The 18,332-nt window shown below is 36.4% G+C and overlaps 2 protein-coding genes across 8 annotated transcripts; one reads left to right on the plus strand and one right to left on the minus strand.

Annotated features, from left to right (window-relative positions):
• Positions 1 to 3,463: 3,463 nt before the first annotated feature.
• On the plus strand, positions 3,464 to 5,294 carry LOC114543775. Its single transcript, XM_028562628.1, has 5 exons — positions 3,464 to 3,671; positions 4,172 to 4,350; positions 4,431 to 4,688; positions 4,771 to 4,993; positions 5,261 to 5,294. The coding sequence occupies exons 1-5, from the start codon at positions 3,617 to 3,619 to the stop codon at positions 5,284 to 5,286; spliced, it is 741 nt and encodes a 246-aa protein (XP_028418429.1). The 5' UTR covers positions 3,464 to 3,616; the 3' UTR covers positions 5,287 to 5,294.
• Positions 5,295 to 5,701: 407 nt separating this feature from the next.
• On the minus strand, positions 5,702 to 18,109 carry LOC114543773. Of its 7 annotated transcripts, none has more exons than XM_028562626.1 (4): positions 7,523 to 10,694; positions 6,504 to 6,708; positions 5,987 to 6,017; positions 5,702 to 5,925 (listed from the first exon to the last, which is right to left on the minus strand). In XM_028562626.1, exons 1-2 carry the CDS (start codon positions 9,560 to 9,562, stop codon positions 6,697 to 6,699), a joined length of 2,052 nt encoding a protein of 683 aa, XP_028418427.1. In that variant the 5' UTR covers positions 9,563 to 10,694; the 3' UTR covers positions 5,702 to 5,925; positions 5,987 to 6,017; positions 6,504 to 6,696. The 7 variants fall into 7 exon arrangements, 5 of the variants coding, with proteins under 5 accessions (XP_028418427.1, XP_028418425.1, XP_028418428.1 ...); XM_028562624.1 differs by having other exon boundaries at positions 5,987 to 6,111; XR_003690196.1 differs by lacking the exon at positions 7,523 to 10,694 and adding an exon at positions 17,971 to 18,109 and having other exon boundaries at positions 5,702 to 6,111.
• Positions 18,110 to 18,332: the final 223 nt, after the last annotated feature.

An 18,332-nucleotide genomic window follows, 5' to 3' on the forward strand; every position in this document is an offset into this window, starting at 1 on the left:
CAAGGTCCCTAAATTTACATTTTGCGACGGAATCGTGATATAATGCATGCTTTTTAAAATAAATTTTAATTAGAAATATGTCAAACATGATGTTTGCGAAAGGAATTTTCTAACATCAGTAGACTTTATATTGAAGGGGCGACTGTTGATTTAAAAAACAAACATGAAGTCACTGATATATTAGTTCAGGGGATATGTTGGGCAATTAAATGAGCACTTTGCTGGAAACCTCTATACTGAGCTATTCAGAGAAAAGCTTTGATTACTGATTAACTAGCAGTCGAGCTTAAACGAACTCAAAACTAGTGTACCAAGCTCGTTTCGACCCATGAGGTGTTTTACCAATTATATGATACAGAACAAAACTGCATTCAGCTAATACCAATTTTTTACAATGATTTATATTAGTTATATCTATCACATAGTTGTGTGTAATTATATAATTGAGAGGAGTATACATTATATTGCACGGTTCGGTACAATCAGGGGTGGTACAATTAAAGACTTTCCTAAATAAACAAAATGGCGGAAACGTCTGCATATAGAAATTAGAAACCAAGCGCTGAATAAAATACTGACAATGGTATACAAAATATTAGAAGTCTGGAAAAGTTGGCTTTGACAAGTCACTGTGACGTTATAGAAGACCATGCCAGAAGACCTATATATAGATAGACGTTTCAGTAGACAGTAAATGCATTTGATAATGAGGATTTTACAGTATTAATATATATGTATATAATATATATGATATTGATATAAAGAGTAATTTTTGAAAATGTTGCTTAATTGAACTCGAACAGGGGGCTCTTCCAATTTTTGCAAAACTCCCAAACACGCATAGCTCGTAACAATAACCCGTAATAGTACAAGCTATCGCATGGCTATCTTTTCCAGGTTATATTTTCCAGGAATTAACGTACTTCAGTTGCGACACTATCAATTCAGCGGTATTGACTTTCCCGGTATTTATTATAATTGACCCGTGCAAACCCCTGTCGGTTTGTTTGAAAGCTGACTCCAATACACCATGGGCAAAGACAAACATCCTGAAGGCAAATACACGGGTCGGGTATAATAATTTTGATTAAAGCTCCAGTATTATACTCTCGCGGTCATACATAGACATATATATATTAAATGTTCACGCAACATCAGTGCCCGTCAATCGACTCAACAACATGATAACGCAGAAGGTTGCCTGGCGCGCGTTATGCGGAGTCCTCATAATCGCCGCTTGGATTATTTGCTTTCTACCTACATTATTTTATTTGAACCCGCGAGAGTTGCCAAAAAGAGAGGATCCTGGTAACATAAGGTACAGTGAATAACAACATACCGACAATTCCTGTATTTGTATATATATATATATATTAATTTTAATTTTTACCGAGAAAAAGATCGTGTTTAATCTTAATTGTGCACAATGAATCGTGCACAGAACAATGCACGTCTACTGAATTGCTACGATTAACGAGAGTTACCCTAGAACTCGGAGCTGCCTTAGAAAAAGGAATATATGTAATTTTTACGTATATTTGTATAAAAAATCTACAGCCGAATGCATTTGACAAAACATTTACTGGTCAACGAAATCATGCGTTAATATTTAATCTTGTTTATAGTTCGTCTCAATGAACGGAACTGAAGATGTTTGGGTGAAATGTAAGCCCATGCACATGCCCGGGCATGCTTGTCCGAGCTAGCGCATACATTTGTCCGAGCGTTTGTCAATTGAATACTACACACTTTGAATACATGCATACATCATCAGTCTGCGCACCAGTAATGGCCTTAAGCAAGCAAGGATAGAAAGGTAGCCAGTATACGAGTCAAAATCGTCTGACGGAAAACCATCAGACACCAAAATCATCTAACAATTAAAGATAAAGCACGATTATACGAAGTTCAACTACAAATATTTTGCAAACACTCTCTGCATGGTATGCATCCAAATAAAAGCCTCCATCATAAAAGTTAAATAAAACGAAAATCTGACCCTCATGCATGACAAGTTTGACAGTCAAGCGAGAAAAAATGAACAAATTAAGATAAACACTTCGTTTTTCGCGCCGTTTTTCTCGTTTACGGGAACCACTTCATGAGTATGTTGATAAAATATATAAAACAATAGAAACTCCGAAAAAAGTAAGCATTTTGGAAAATGTTGACGTTCCACAAAAAGTCTAAGGTCTAATATACCGGTATATTGTATCTTCAAACTTATTAGGGTCGAATGTACCGAAATTATGGGATCGAAGTTGAATATACCGGGATGTGGTATATTCGACCTGGTAAGGTTGAATATACTGGAATTTGATCACTTGGTGAGATTGATAGCGGAATAAGGTAACTTCGACCTTGGTACTGTTAAATATACCAGAATATGGTATTTTCGATCTTTTGAGGTCGAATGGACCACTTGCATAATAGACCAACTTCAGATCTAGGTGACAAGCAGGAAATATATCACAACAGCTAAAAAGAACATACCAAAATTAGTAAAATTGCCAAGTTTGGTTGCAAAATGTAAAGTAGTACGGAAGATATAGCTATGCGAAGTTGCCAATTTTGTATACTTTTTTACTACGGCTGGAAGCGTGTAACTAATTTAGTTACACGCGTCCGGCCGTAATACAAAAGTATACAAAATTCGCCAACTTCGCATGGCTATATCTGCGGCACTTTACAATATTTCACAGCAAAACTTGGCAATTTTACTAAGTTTTGTATGCTCTTTTAGGAAATTCCCTTTTTGTCACCTGAATCAAAAGTTGGTCTATTATGCAAGTGGTCCATTAATGTACCGGAATAATTATGGTATCTTTAAACTTGGTAAGGTCGAATATACCTGGATATGCAAGGTTTCGTTAAACTTGGTGAAGTCGAATATGATACCGGAATATGATACCCTCGGTTCTGGTAAAGTTAAATATACCGGAAGTGGTATATTCAAACTTGTTAAAGTCGAATATACCGGAATGTTCGCCCATGCCGCATCGTAAATAGGAACGCGCCGTCTTAACGCCCTTCGCCTTGATCTTAGGTTTTTCTATTATATATTAATTTAGTGAATTTCTATTACAGTATGCTAAAAATCACCCCCTCGTTCCCGTGCAATCCACCACTGATCCTCTCAAAACAAGCCGGATATTGCAAGCCTCCCTGTGACTGGTTGTCATTCAGCGAAAAGGAACAACAAGGAATGTCGATAGCCGATTGGATTGCGGTTGTATTTAGTACAACATGCTTCTGCCTCGTGTTCACAACGTGGCTGAAACTACCAGAATTGTAAATGGAAATTTTCATATTCGTCAGTAGCAAATTTTTTACTACATTTTATTTCCCATTCCCATTAATAATCTTTTAATTGTAGAAAAATTTTCTGACAAAAACAATACTATATTAACATGGCAATGTTAAGTGGTAACTACAGTTACCTTTAACGCGTATTGCTCTCCAATAAATTCATTTGAAACCAGAAAAAATTTAAATCATCGTGCATTTTGTCATCCCACTGAATTTCCAGAAAGTGTCGAAAGCCAACTAACTCACGATCGTCAGTACGTTTTGTATGAATTTCAAAATAACAGCTTGATGTTTTCCTTTGTATAGTATGAAATTTCCACATCTCCTAATACTCTTAATGGCTGGAATGAGTGCTTTTATAGGTAATTCAACAGAAAAAAATATATATACTGTAGCTACGTAGCTACTGCCATTTAAACTTCTGGTATTTTTCCAAGCTGGCTTTAACAGCCATTATAGCAGGTTGTTCTCGAAGAGCTAAGTACTAGGATCAAGAATGTCATGAAATTATTTACAAGGAAAACGCAAACAAAGATAGCTTAACGGTTAGATTATAGATAAAAAATTAGGAGTTTATTACAGTCAGGAGCCGGTTGCTCGAAAGGCTTTTAGCTTAAACAGTGCCGGATAAGGCTAAGGCCTAAGTTTAAAACTACTCTTATACATCTTGTTAATCACTGAACCTATATATCTTGTGCATTTGTTATATGTACTTTTATTATTGAAATATTTTAGCTCATATAGTTATTTAAATTGATAATTATGTTTTCCATGGTAATTGATATACAGCACCATTGTCACACAAACGATTAATTGATATTTGCAGGAGCACGTGAGAACTAAAGTTCTTTTCATAATTAAGGGATACTGGTAATCATTCCTAAACTGGGAGAACGGTCAAAATTGTTCTGCTCAAGCGAATTTCTTGACGACGCCATAAAGACTCCTACATCATTTTGTGAAGCACAAGGTGCCTTAATTCAGTATGTCAGTTTTGTGATCGGAGAGTTGTTCGTGATCTACAATGCGGTTTTGCTGAAGGTGAGGCCATCGTGGACGGCGGATCGAAATTGATTCGAAAAATTGAGTATGGAAGAAAAATTATGAATTTCTTGTTACAGCGCCTTGTTATCGACAAGCGCCCGAACGAAAGCCACAGCAGAACATTCCTGGTAGTCTTGTTTCTAGTAGTAATTGCACTTCCGATAATACCCGTCGTTTACGTGTTGAAATTTGGCAGCAATTACACTGTGGTTAATTTACGATATTGCTTCCAAAAAAATGCCGACGAAGGATTTTACTCGTCTTTGTTGCCGCAACAGCTCTTCATCAGTGTTGGAATAACGTGCATGATGTTGGTGATATTCAAACTTATCAAGGTAAAAAGATTTTAGAGTCGCGATCATGATATCTGAGGTGTATGCGAAATGCATACTTGTTTTTTTGTGAACGCTATTTTAGGAAAGAAAATCCAGTTTGATAGGATCTCCCAATCAAGCGAGAAGACGTCAACTTCAGATGCAAAAGATCGCTTCCCAATTCATTATGGTCATAATATCATATATCGTGTGTGTATTTCTCACTTATGGTCTGTTGTGTATTCAACTCAGCAACAGAGAAGCATACGAGATGTCCTTGAAAAAATATTTCGGATGCTTGTTCTTCAGTAACAACTGTCCAAGAGGTACACCTCAGTGTTATCATGTATTAATATCGTTGTTAACTATATGGGACCTAATGTTTTACAAAAGTGTATAAAAATGGGAATGAGAACTTACACCATTAAACAGTTTTAAAATTGGTTGTCTCAGATTCATCTCTTTTTTACCCATTTGGTAAAGAGAACTAATTGGATGTTTTAACCAAACTTTTAGTTGTTTTAACCAATAAAAAAGTATTCCAATAAAGGAATTTAATGTAACCAATTTTGAACTGTTTCCTGTTTTTACAGTGTTGACAGAAACATACGAGTATTAAGGCCAAAGGTATAACCGTTGCGAAAAATGCAACTTAGATAATCGACCTACACCTTAATTTGCAACTTTAGAGCAATGCTCTAAATACTAAACTATACGGAGAACGTTGCTTGTGAGTTGTTCATGAGGGAAGATGTAAATTCGCGTACCGTGCATGCATGCATGCATGTGAGTGATGTTTTTCACCGCGTGCATTTTGACTTATTTCGTTATAAAGATTTTAATAGGTTTTAGTAGGTTTAAATCTGTCATTTCAAAATTGTTGGAACTTCAGAAACTTGCTGTTTCGCCGGGAAAAAACTTTTATACCTGTTTTAAGATTAACTTAAAACTCGTGCATATATACATAAGTGCGCATTCTGTATATATTAATTCTGTGGACTTATCTTTGTTAACTTTGACAAAACGACTTGCCTCTAGATTTTCTTGAATATGAAACCTCCTATGGGCTGGTAATTGTATTCTTGCTCTCTGGAATCGTCTTTCAAGCTGGCACATTAATACTTCTTATCGGAAAACAGAAGGTGAGGCGCCTCTGGCAATCGTGGTGGTTCCCTCTGGTGGGAATGTGTCGTCGTCCCTCAAGGAAACTGCCGAGCACAACATCGTCGATTGAATTGCAACCTTCGACAAGTGATTCCTCGCAAAAGAAAATATAATCAGCATTTTGCATCATTTGACTTGAAAGCGCATATCTATACCTTTAATTATGACGACGCTGCTAAATAAAATCTAGCAACAAAAGAATTGAGTGGTTACTCAGTGAATCGAAAGAGCATAATCTGCAGTGACGTTGATTCCTCCCATTGAGAACATTCTTAACAAACTATGAATGGGAAAAAGACGGGCGTAACTCCTAAACATACGATATCCTACCATGCACGTCAGTTTTAATAAAGCCTGGCTTCCACTTAGTCGTAGCTAATTGTCGTGAACATCTCAAGATAGTTGATGAAATAGAATATTAAAATATTCCATCTCTGTAACAGCGAAATAAGGATGATGTGTTCAAGACAATTACAACAAAATGGAGACTATAGGCCCATATAATTTATAAAAATGTGCATATTAATATAATTAGGATGCAGAGAATCAGTGCTAATTCAGGGAATTGTAATTGTTAGCTAGTGGACTATTCCATTTTAAATAAACAATTGACAATATGACGCAAAACATGAAATGTTGCAATAATACGCAGACGTATTTTTTTATACTTACGTCCGCACGCAGGCTAGTCGGTTATTCAGTTATAGCCAATCTCGTAGTCGTAGCAGCGAAGCCAGCGATCCTTCAAAGGAACCGTTGTCTGTTCAGTTATAGATTCACCGGATAATGCCATTCGTGTCAGTGATAAGAACAAAGCAAAGTGGCCACGAGCCGCCGGGGTGAGTTGTTTTTATCACATATAACGTCATTCGTGTATCTATAATTGAACAGACAACGGTTCAATGTTATCTGTTTGTTTTACATATTAATATCAATAAAATTCCGAAATTAAACAGGCAAATAGTCTCCCAAACACTTGTTGTAGAAAATTGTCAAAGTAGAAATTTTGCTACAAGATTTATAAAATTGGAGAAATGCTTATTGCCTAGCTTACGACACGTGAAAAAATGTGATTGCCTGACAGAATAAAACAAGAGATTACTGATAACAGCGTCTGTTCATCTGTCCTCTCATAAATAATTGCTCTCGACCAATGAAATTGCTTGAATTCTTATCTTTATTAGTTATATCAAGTTGTATGGACAACGTGAAGTATACAAGTGTTTCCACTAGCAATGCATTACTTCGTCTTCAACCACAAAATATGATATTAAGACACATGCAAAACTATAGATCCATACCTTTACAATATTTTTATTATGGACATATACTTAATTAAAGATATGAAATTAAAGATAGATATAGGGATGCAAATAATATCACATCGTTTACTGAATGTTAGTAACTCAACTACGTATATTTTCCGCATGCACATTTTCCACATGTTTTCAACCCGTTCATTAAAATGTTTGTCGTATTAATAAAAAACAATAAAATAGGATGACTGTTTAGAACGATCACATAGCCGTTACATACTGCTTGTTATTGTGTCGTGCACTTTTACCATTAACCTCTGGCTCGGGAGATTGGGTAACCACTCCCTCTGTTTCGACGTTAAATGAATTATTGCATCGTATTTCATTGTGTGAATTTTGTGCATCTTGAATGAATTCATTCTCTTCTGGTGTTACCTGAGAATCAACAACATCGCCAGAAACTGTGTTTGAACTGCTTTCCTTCACTACCAAAGCTCTACGAGCTAGTCGAGAACGAGTTCCATCGGTTTGTTTAGGCACCATTTCTTTCACATTCAGTTCTAGGACCCTAATCCATGGTTCTTTTCCTTCTCCACCGCTGACTTTCAATGCTAACGTATTGAATATAAACGGTATGATACTGACACTAATCATTGTCCACATTTGAGCAGGAATTGTAAAATTGTGTTCATGAAGCATATCTAACACCATAAGAATGAAGTACAAATATCCAAGCAAAAGTCCAATCTTTAAACCAAGCCAAGTCAAGTTTGTATCGTAGGGTAATAATTTCTCTCTGATATTTTCGTAAAGCTCTTTGGACACAACGGGTAACAACCTTTCGTTTTGTTGCAGACGTTGGTTCGAATTATTATTGATTTCCTCTTTTCCGCATTCTTCGTATATTAGCTGTTCCAAGTAGTAGTATTTTCTTTCCACAGACTTCCAACAAGTGCAGCAATAGAATGCGGTTACGGCAAGCGGTGCAGCATAGGGAGCGAAGTAAGCAATATTTAAGAACAATCCCAACAAGAAAGACTGAGAAGCGAGAACCAGAATATAATACGAATAGGAGGTAAATGTCAATAGAAGGACTGCGCACAAAACATCAAACATTTCGCAGTGTGACGGGTAGAAGTATTTATCTCGGTGATAGGTATATTCAAATTCTAAAATTTGCATGATGAGGTGCGGCGTCAGGAATAATATGGCGTAAAAATATATAATAGCTGGGGCAAGTAAAAAGAAGAAAACAAAGAGTACCACTTTAAGTGAATAGCATGCATATAGTGCAACTGATTTTGGAATTGTTTTAACGGTTGGTCTAACAAATTTATTTGGGATTGTAAAAATGAAATTTTCCACGTCCCTAACATTTCTTCGCCAAGACTTAACGTTGAATGGCAAGTGGTTCAAAAAAGGGACTCCCCCGACAAATCCTTCATCTTGAAGTATTTCGATAAACTCTTTATTGCGCTTATTTCTTATTCGGTAGGCAACGAGAGAGGATATTACAAGAGCGTGGTAGGCGATCATAGGTAAAAGTACGATAATATTTAGTAAGTTGCTTCTGTAACTGCGGTGTATAATACATAACAAGGCCGATATTAATGCAATCTTACGAATAAAGGTTACTATACCCCCGCGTTCACTCCAAAAAAATTTAAAGAGAATTGAGGACAGAGACATTGGGCTTTCCTGTAGCTTGCGGTACTGCGGATACTTTTCGTCAAAGACACTATGAGACAGAAACGAATAAAGGAAGATCAAGAAGATAACTGGAAGAAGACCTGTCCCAAAAATCGCAATGACCCAAAGAAAATTATAAGTACCATGATGTGACTGTATTTCGGGACATCTGTACTCAAAGTTCGTAGGATCAGGCTTGGTAATATGGCAGCAGATCTGACGTGATTCCCACAGGTTTGTCCTTTGCAAATAACAGATTTTGTAATTTGTTGGATTTGGCTTCATTCGGAGAACGATTCGTTTAAAAGTATTCGCAACCACATAGTCGTAAGAGTCTCCCAAACATTCCTCGGGATCTTCCCTAACATTTAAATTGTAGCTTCTCCGGCCAACATTCAAGGACCACATAGCGTAGTTGTAGTCATTTATATCAAGCGCATACAAAATTTGTTCACCAATGGGTTTCACTATTGCTATTTGCTTGTTTGCTAACAGCCTGTTGTTGGAACTCGTCGAGAAGGAAAGATCCACTATGTTAACAAGCTCATGCTGTACGAGTTTAATAACTTCTGTAATTCCACTCTCATTCATCAACAGAGCGCATTGCGGATCTTTGGTGTTTACAGTCGCAGACGGCGGGAAGATACTCTCACTTTTGATACTTTGGTTATCTTGCCTTTTTAATGTTTTGTTAGGCTCTAAGTTCGACAATTCGTCGTTGCTTGATTGCACCATTAAAGCTAAGAGCGATATTGACCAACAGTAAAATATCCTCACCGAAACCATAATGTAGAATCTAGTCTTCACAGGCTCGACAAAGAATATTCTTTGAAATACTCTCTTGAATACTCCTTTAAAGAAATTGTGAACTAAGCTATATAACTATGACAACTATGACAACGGGTATAATACCCAATGGCAATGATACTTGTACTGGTTTGCTATTGGCTGTATGCTGACGGGTGGACATAAAAATAGAAAATTAGCATCGCAAATTAGTGAAAAGGTCGAGAAGTAGATAACCCAAGAAATACATGGAGACCGGCAACTGCTAAAGCAAACTCTTTGAAACAGATATGCTTATAGTTAATAGAATAAAAATTTAGAAACATAATAAGGTTTACAATCTCAAAAGATTCTACTTAGAACGTCAACGATGTTTACTATCAACTACGCCATGCATTTATGCATGCATGAATCTTTAATTATTCATTTTTATTGATTACACATTGCCCAATATAGCCGTCTTCCTCGCGTTTCCGAAAATTCGCCCAGTGCCGGAGAATGGGCTAAATATGGTCTCTATACTGTTGCTGCATAAGGTGAGCGAGCAATTAAGAGAGCATCCCCGTAATCTGGCTGAAACTTTCTGCATTAATACGTTCAATGTATTCACATTAACTTACATGCATTCGGATAATGGCGCGGCAGTCGAAGTATTGTTTGAATTTCGGCACTTCCTTAAAAAACAAGTGACAAAGAGACGGGTTGTATCTGAGTGAACCTTATACATGCATGGCTATCCCAGTGCAGCTCAAAAGATGAAGCCCAAAACCTTTAACGGTGCTATGAACAAATAAAATGGCGAGGAATCGAAGACGAGGTGTTATTAACTACTTCTTAACTACCTATATAAGGCTGGTTGTCATGTGTCATAATTCGTTGTTATGCGAAATCCGACAAACGAAAACCGAATCACAACAAATTACGACATGTGAATTAAATGTAGGCGCCTAAGAACCAGGCCAAAACAGTGCGATCTGATCTTGAGCATGCCGGTTGGATAACAAATGACGACAAATCTATATGGGAGCCCACGCAAGAAATAGACTGGTGACGTTTGAGATGGAATTGCAAAGTAGGAACTTTGAGTATTATAGAGCGAAAAATAGAGAAACTACTACCTACATTACAAAGCATAATATTACGAAAATCACTAAACTGCAGACACTGCCGCTATGAATTTCAAACGGCGGTAGACCTTTGATCATTTTAAATTCAAATTCGGTTAAGTCATGTGATCAAATCGGTTCATCGTTTTAGTCACATGACTTCGTGTTATTGTTGACTGTTTTTCTAATTTTAATTTACGCGCGAATCTTACCGTGCAACACCTGGCAATACTGTACAAAAATGAATACATTTGGACGAACATATGACCAAGGAAAGGCCTTAGACAAGGACTTACGCTCTGTAATTATTCTGCGGAAAGATCAACCTCCAGCTGATCGTCTATTACCGTGAGTTGCACGGGAGAACGCATTTTAGCCAAATGTGGCACCTCTGTCATCAATCTGTTCTTAAACGTCTGAAAATCGTCTTGTAATAGCTCCTTTTCAGAAATGAAGAGCGGTGTGGTCCTTTTTCTTGAATAATATGTATAAATTATTTTAAGCTGAACCAGAGACATGTTTAGAAAGCAAGAAAGATGATTAGAACAAATAAAGTCGCAAAATGGCGAAATGATTTTAGGGTGTGTGAATTAGAATTAGAAATCGTGAAGTCATGTGACTAAAACGATGAACCGATTTGATCACATGACTTAACCGAATTTGAATTTGGAATGATCAAACGTCTACCGCCGTTTGAAATTCATAGCGGCAGTGTCTGCAGTTTAGTGATTTTCGTAATAAGATCAGCACCTATTTACCAAAACGCACTAAAGCACTGTAGACACAAATTAGACTACATGAAATACTGATGCATCACAGCCACAAACACGCAGAAGCAGGCATTGCTACGTCATTTGGTTCAATCCTCCTTTCAGTAAGACTGTAAGAGTGTGAGCCGGACCAATGTTGGCTGCAGCTTCCCAAACTTGCTAGACAAACCCTTCCCACCTAGCCACAAATGCTTATTGGCTAGCTTAAGACGTGCTAAAATGTGATTGCCTGACAAAAGAAAACAAGAAATTACTGATAAAAGCGTCTGTCCTCTTATAGATCATGGCTCTCTACCAACGAAATTGCCTGAAGTCTTTAAAACTTTGTTATATAAAGTTGTATGGACAACGTGAAGTATAAAAGTGTTTCCACTAGCAATGCATTACTTCGTCTTTAACCACAAAATATGATATCAAGACACATGCAAAACTATAGATCCATACCTTTACAATATTTTCATTATGGATATGTACTTAAATTAAAGATATCAAATTAAAAGATAGATATATGATGCAAATAATATCACATCGTTTACTGAATGTTAGTAACTCAACTACGTATATTTTTCGCATGCACATTTTCCACATGTTTTCAACCCGTTCATTAAAATGTTTGTCGTATTAATAAAAAACAATAAAATAGGATGACTGTTTAGAACGATCAGATAGCCGTTACATACTGCTTGTTATTGTGTCGTGCACTTTTACCATTAACCTCTGGCTCGGGAGATTGGGTAACCACTCCCTCTGTTTCGACGTTAAATAAATTATTGCATTGTATTTCATTGTGTGAATTTTGTGCATCTTGAATGGGTGCATTCTCTTCTGGTGTTACCTGAGAATCAACAACATCGCCAGAAACTGTGTTTGAACTGCTTTCCTTCACTACCAAAGCTCTACGAGCTAGTCGAGAACGAGTTCCATCGGTTTGTTTAGGCACCATTTCTTTCACATTTAGTTCTAGGACCCTAATCCATGGTTCTTTTCCTTCTCCACCGCTGACTTTCAATGCTAACGTATTGAATATAAACGGTATGATACTGACACTAATCATTGTCCACATTTGAGCAGGAATTGTAAAATTGTGTTCATGAAGTATATCTAACACCATAAGAACGAAATACAAATATCCAAGCAAAAGTCCAATCTTTAAGCCAAGCCAAGTCAAGTTTGTATCGTAGGGTAATAATTTCTCTCTGATATTTTCGTAAAGCTCTCTGGACACAACGGGTAACAACCTTTCGTTTTGTTGCAGACGTTGGTTCGAATTATTATTGATTTCCTCTTTTCCGCATTCTTCGTATATTAGCTGTTTCAAGTAGTAGTATTTTCTTTCCATAGACTTCCAACAAGTGCAGCAATAGAATGCGGTTACGACCAGAGGTGCAGCGTAGGGAGCGAAGTAAGCAATATTTAAGAACAAACCCAACAAGAAAGACTGAGAAGCGAAAACCAGGATATAATACGCATAGGAGGTAAATGTCAATAGAAAGACTGCGCACAAAACATCAAACATTTCGCAGTGTGACGGGTAGAAATATTTATCTCGGTGATAGGTATATTCAAATTCTAAAATTTGCATGATGAGGTGCGGCGTCAGGAATAATATCGCGTAAAAATATATAATAGCTGGGGCAAGTAAAAAGAAAAAAACAAAGAGTACCACTTTAAGTAAATAGCATGCATATAGTGCAACTGATTTTGGAATTGTCTTAACGGTTGGTCTAACAAATTTATTTGGGATTGTAAAAATGAAATTTTCCACGTCCCTAACATTTCTTCGCCAAGACTTAATGTTGAATGGCAAGTGGTTCAAAAAAGGGACTCCCCCGACAAATCCTTCGTCTTGAAGTATTTCGATAAGTAACTCTTTATCGCCCTTATTTCCAATATGGAAGGCAGCGAGAGGAGATATTACAAGAGCGTGGAAGGCGATCATTGGTAAAAGTACGATAATATTTAGTAGGTTGCTTCTGTAACTGTGGTAGATAATATATGACAAGACCGATATTAATGAAGTCTTACGAATAAAGGTTACTATACCCCCGCGTTCACTCCAAAAAATTTCAAAGAGAATAGAGGACGGAGACATTGGGCTTTCCTGTAGCTTGTGGTAAAGCGGATACTTTTCGTCAAAGACACTATGAGACAGAAACGAATAAAGGAAGATCAAGAAGATAACTGGAAGAAGACCCGTCCCAAAAATCGCAATGACCCAAAGAAAATTATAAGTACCATGATGTGACTGTATTTCGGGACATCTGTACTCAAAGTTCGTAGGATCAGGATTGGTAATATGGCAGCAGATCTGACGTGATTTCCAAAGGTTTGTCCTTTGCAAATAACAGATTTTGTAATTTGTTGGATTTGGCTTCATTCGGAGAACGATTCGTTTAAAAGTATTCGCAATCACATAGTCGTAAGAGTCTCCCAAACATTCCTCGGGATCTTCCCTAACATTTAAATTGTAGCTTCTCCGGCCGACATTCAAGGACCACATAGCGTAGTTGTAGTCATTTATATCAAGCGCATACAAAATTTGTTCACCAATGGGTTTCACTATTGCTATTTGCTTGTTTGCTAACAGCCTGTTGTTAGAACTCGTCGAGAAGGAAAGATCCACTATGTTAACAAGCTCATGCTGTACGAGTTTAATAACTTCTGTAATTCCACTCTCATTCATCAACAGAGCGCATTGCGGATCTTTGGTATTAACTGTCGCGAACGGCGGTAAGATACGTTTGCTTCTTCGGTTAACTGGCCTTCTCAATGTCAAGTTGTCGTTGATAGACTGTACCATTACGGCTAAGAACAATATTGACCAGCAGCAAAACGACCGCACCGAAACCATATTGTAGAATCTTGTCTCAATTCACACGCCCGACAAAGAATAACCTTCTCAGAAAAGGTAATTGCACGTGCATTAAGCTATACAATTATAACTGTCTCATGACATCGGGTGTGTATCCATATATCGGTTTGCTATTGGCTGTGTGCTGACACGTCGAGATAAAAATCTTTGTTTTTCCCAGAAAACGGTCAACTGATATCAACTTCCCAATGCAAATGCATGCGTGTTTTTACTCATTAATGGCTTCGCCACAGAGGGAGGTATTAAATTTCTAAGAAGATGCGATTCTAATGGTTTGGTAGTTTAGAGACACTATACAGGGTGTATAAAAAAGTACCCCTATTAAAATCAAGCTGGAATGCCTCATTACATAGCATGCATGCCACGGAGCAGGCTGCAGAACCCGTTATCGCGCTTTCGATAACACGCTGTAGCTTCATCGACACATATAAAATTTACAATGGTGATGAGTTTGTGACGCATTATTAATGACAAGAACTTGGCATGTCTTGTGTTTTTCTATGCAAAATTTGAAAAGGAGGAGGAAATGATTAAATGAAGGCAGAAAACGATTGTTATTGGACTTTAAAGCTTTGGTCATTTGAGAGACACCCTGTACTGTATATTGACTTCAAAAGATTGACTTCAGAAGTGTGAACGCACTTCAGCCTGCATGTCAAAGCGATGCAGACTGCGGCCATAAAATCAACGCCAAGCACAATATATTGCTAACCTAAGGTACAATTTAGAAACAGCAATAATCAGTCGGCACTCAGTTTATCACCCGAGTCGTTAATATGTATGCTTATGTGTATATAAGGATTACTTCGTATCACATTTCGTCAAATTTTGTCAAGTTCAGTAAAATAGGCTGGCTGGTCATATTTGTCTTAGTATATTAAAATATTAAATGTATGCTAGTAATCAATATACAATATTAGCCTATTTACGGCACACATCCTCCATGATATACTGGATGAACAATTATTCGGTGCCAAGATCGAGTGCAAGACGACGTAGAGATAAACAAAATAAACGCCCTGGATAAATAAAACACTAAGGAAAAGCCTGTTGTTTAAACTAAAAAAGGAATACTTTTAACTGCATGAACTTTGGCTCTCCAATACATCCCGTTTGCTCTACGCGACGCTTGTTGTATTGTGATAAACGCTCCTGGCTCCAAAATATTGAGTTCATTTAATGATAGCGATCTTCAAACCAGAGAACAGAGAACTTCGCAGCTTTGACGGAATGTGGCAATGTGCTGAGGGTTTATTGCATATAGCTGTCCTTACAGGAAAACGGATTAACGTTTAGCAAAAGAAAAAAAGAACTTTTGAAAAGAAGAAATAATTATACGTTATTAATTATACCCCTGAACGTATAATAATTATGTCCCCCGAAACTAATCAAATCACCCATAACAATGTAATTGCTAGAATTTGAATGCTTAAGCACTCTATTGGGACCCACAAGGGTAAAAATAAGTCTGAGTCTGACATAAGCATTTTTATGCACAATAACAGTAAAATTGTTCGTACGCACGAATTTTTACAAACAATATTTCCGCTGTACGTCACCGACAATTACATGTAAAAAACAACTGATTTTTGAAGCAAAATATTTGCCCCTGGAAAGAACGCTGCGTGATTTTAGATCCCGGAGAAAAAAACCTTACAGAAAACTCTTGCCGACATTTTGCGATAATTATCAGCGACAAAAAAGACGCGCGAAAAAATCCCGCGACAAATGCATACAAAAATGATAATAACTCGTAAATTCGATATAAACAAATGATCATTTTAACATAAATAACAGGAAAATTAGAAAGGAAATAGATTATATATCAGGTAGATTCTTTAAAGAAACAACGCAATGGGATACAATTTGCTGTGATTCTTCCTGAGTTTACACGAGTTATTAAAGATAGCCTGCTTTAAACCTTCGCCATTGCCCATTGTCATTGGATTCTATTCAATTTTGTTGCATCATGTCTTTGAAACGATTATTGAGGTTAGTACACAAAGAAGATAGTGTCTCTTCTGTGTCAGTATGAATCGATTATTATATAAAATGCAGTTAATGATAAACTGGTTTATCAATGGGATTGAATTTTCATTAATCGTCACGTAATCACAAAAAGTTCTACCAAATTTTCAAAATAAAATTATATTAATTAAATTCGTCGATAATTAAGAAATTAAATTGATCTATAATTGAGCATGCCATTTGTGTTTTCTTTAACTAAAGCCAGTCTCCAAATCATTTTGCTTTGATGAAAGGGTGCACTCTAATTGAGAGCCAAGTCTATATAGACTACCTATTACCTATCATCTGGCAACTGGCATGAACTAGCAGAACTACTCAGGCTGGTTGTATAAAAAGGTAGTTTTAAACTTTTAACCATAGTTAGTGGCAGAATTGGCCAATCAGAATAATGTACTTTCTAGTTAACTATGATTTAAATACTTAAAATGTAGTTATACAACCGGCCCCTGTATATTAAGTTAACCAATGAGTACACACCTATGGGCAATTACAAAAAATTATAAACTTTTGTTTGGTTTAAATAATTGCAAAAAACATGGTTAGTTATGACAAAGTATACAACTAAAATATTCCTAAGGAGAAACTTGTCATTGAAAACTTAAATACTATGCTGTAACGTAAATACTATTTATTGTTGAGATTTTTTCAGTTGTTTTCCCTTAGCTTTGTTTTTTTGCAATTTGTCATTATTTTTTTCATATGTATTTTTAGTTTGACACTTTGATGATTAGGGTTGTGGTGGCATGTTATTTGCATTGGGTCGAGGGGTGCTTTAGGAACCATCTAGATAGTTCAACTTTTCTATTTTTTTTAAATGAGAGTAATCAGTCTTAAATTTTGCCTGACTGATCGCAAAAATTCCAAGGGGCAAATGCTGACCATTTGGTCAATATTTTACTTTTTAAAATTTAGGAATTTTTATGAAAAATTTGTGATTTCCATATCTTTTGGCAATTAATTCTTTTCTTCCCTACTATCACATTTCAAGATGCCCACATACACGTTTTTGGAATAGCCATGACACATAGTAGTTTGCAATTTGCTAAAATGCACTTTTACATTAATTAGTCATTTCATTTTTCAGTGATAGTAAATAAGATTTTTACTGAATTTTTCTCCAGGTATTTAGCGAATGATGGAATTATAGAACAGGCAAGTTAAGAATTTTTATAATCACCTTGTAAATTATTAAGTTTCAAGTTTCCATCACTAATTTTTTAAAAGAAGTGTAATTTTTGCCTCTTGGTTTTAAATCATACATATTGTGTATCACATTTCTTTAGCTGGCAAACACACCATTTGTCCGAAGAGGAGCCCAGCTAACACACTATGCATATCAAAAAGGTACAGGCCTATGCCAACTCTGAACTCTAATTAAAACCATAATAGTAAGTTATAAAAACCTGTCATGCAGTCACATTTATTGTCAACCAGCAAGAAAGTTCTATTTTTACACTGTGTCACCATAAATCTTGACAACCTTGTACCCAGGGTCTTTTGTAGGCTGTCGAAATCTTAATCTCATGCATAGCTTTTCCGCACACCCTATTTATATCCCCTGGCTCACCCTTACCATTAATATCGGTCAAAATTGTAAGGGTATAAACATAACACTTGTGTACGAGGACTTACTTTTGCATAGTCCTTTCTTTCTTAGGAAGTTATCAGTTGATACAATCCCATAGGCATAGCAATCGCTTCCTCTTCCATGATTTGTAGACAATATATAATATGGACAAATGAAAATCCCTAAATTGATGGTCTTTCTCACATCTAGGAATGAAAAAGTTAACAGATATATCCGAGACAGGAAAACCATCATCAGAAGAACCACCGATGTCAGTATCTTCATTTGCAAAAACTTTTGCGAGAAATTTAAAAAAGGAAATAGACAAAGAAATGAAAAAATAAAACCTGTAAAATTGTAAATATTCGCAATAGTAACTATTCAATATAACTAGCAGTAATCACAGATTAGTGATGTGCGATCGGAA

Source organism: Dendronephthya gigantea, unplaced genomic scaffold (assembly GCF_004324835.1).
Source record: "Dendronephthya gigantea isolate DGI-Jeju-01 unplaced genomic scaffold, DenGig_1.0 000549F, whole genome shotgun sequence".
NCBI classification, from domain to species: domain Eukaryota; kingdom Metazoa; phylum Cnidaria; class Anthozoa; order Malacalcyonacea; family Nephtheidae; genus Dendronephthya; species Dendronephthya gigantea.

What these genes read in the sequence shown, in the direction of transcription:
- LOC114543775 (XM_028562628.1), top strand. Translation starts at nt 3,617, where the DNA reads ATGAAATTTCCACATCTCCTAATACTCTTAATGGCTGGAATGAGTGCT. An exon ending in ACAATGCGGTTTTGCTGAAG is followed by an intron (nt 4,351 to 4,430) that starts GTGAGGCCATCG and finishes TTCTTGTTACAG; the next exon opens with CGCCTTGTTATCGACAAGCG. An exon ending in TGATATTCAAACTTATCAAG is followed by an intron (nt 4,689 to 4,770) that starts GTAAAAAGATTT and finishes ACGCTATTTTAG; the next exon opens with GAAAGAAAATCCAGTTTGAT.
- LOC114543773 (XM_028562627.1), bottom strand. Translation starts at nt 9,562, where the DNA reads ATGGTTTCGGTGAGGATATTTTACTGTTGGTCAATATCGCTCTTAGCT.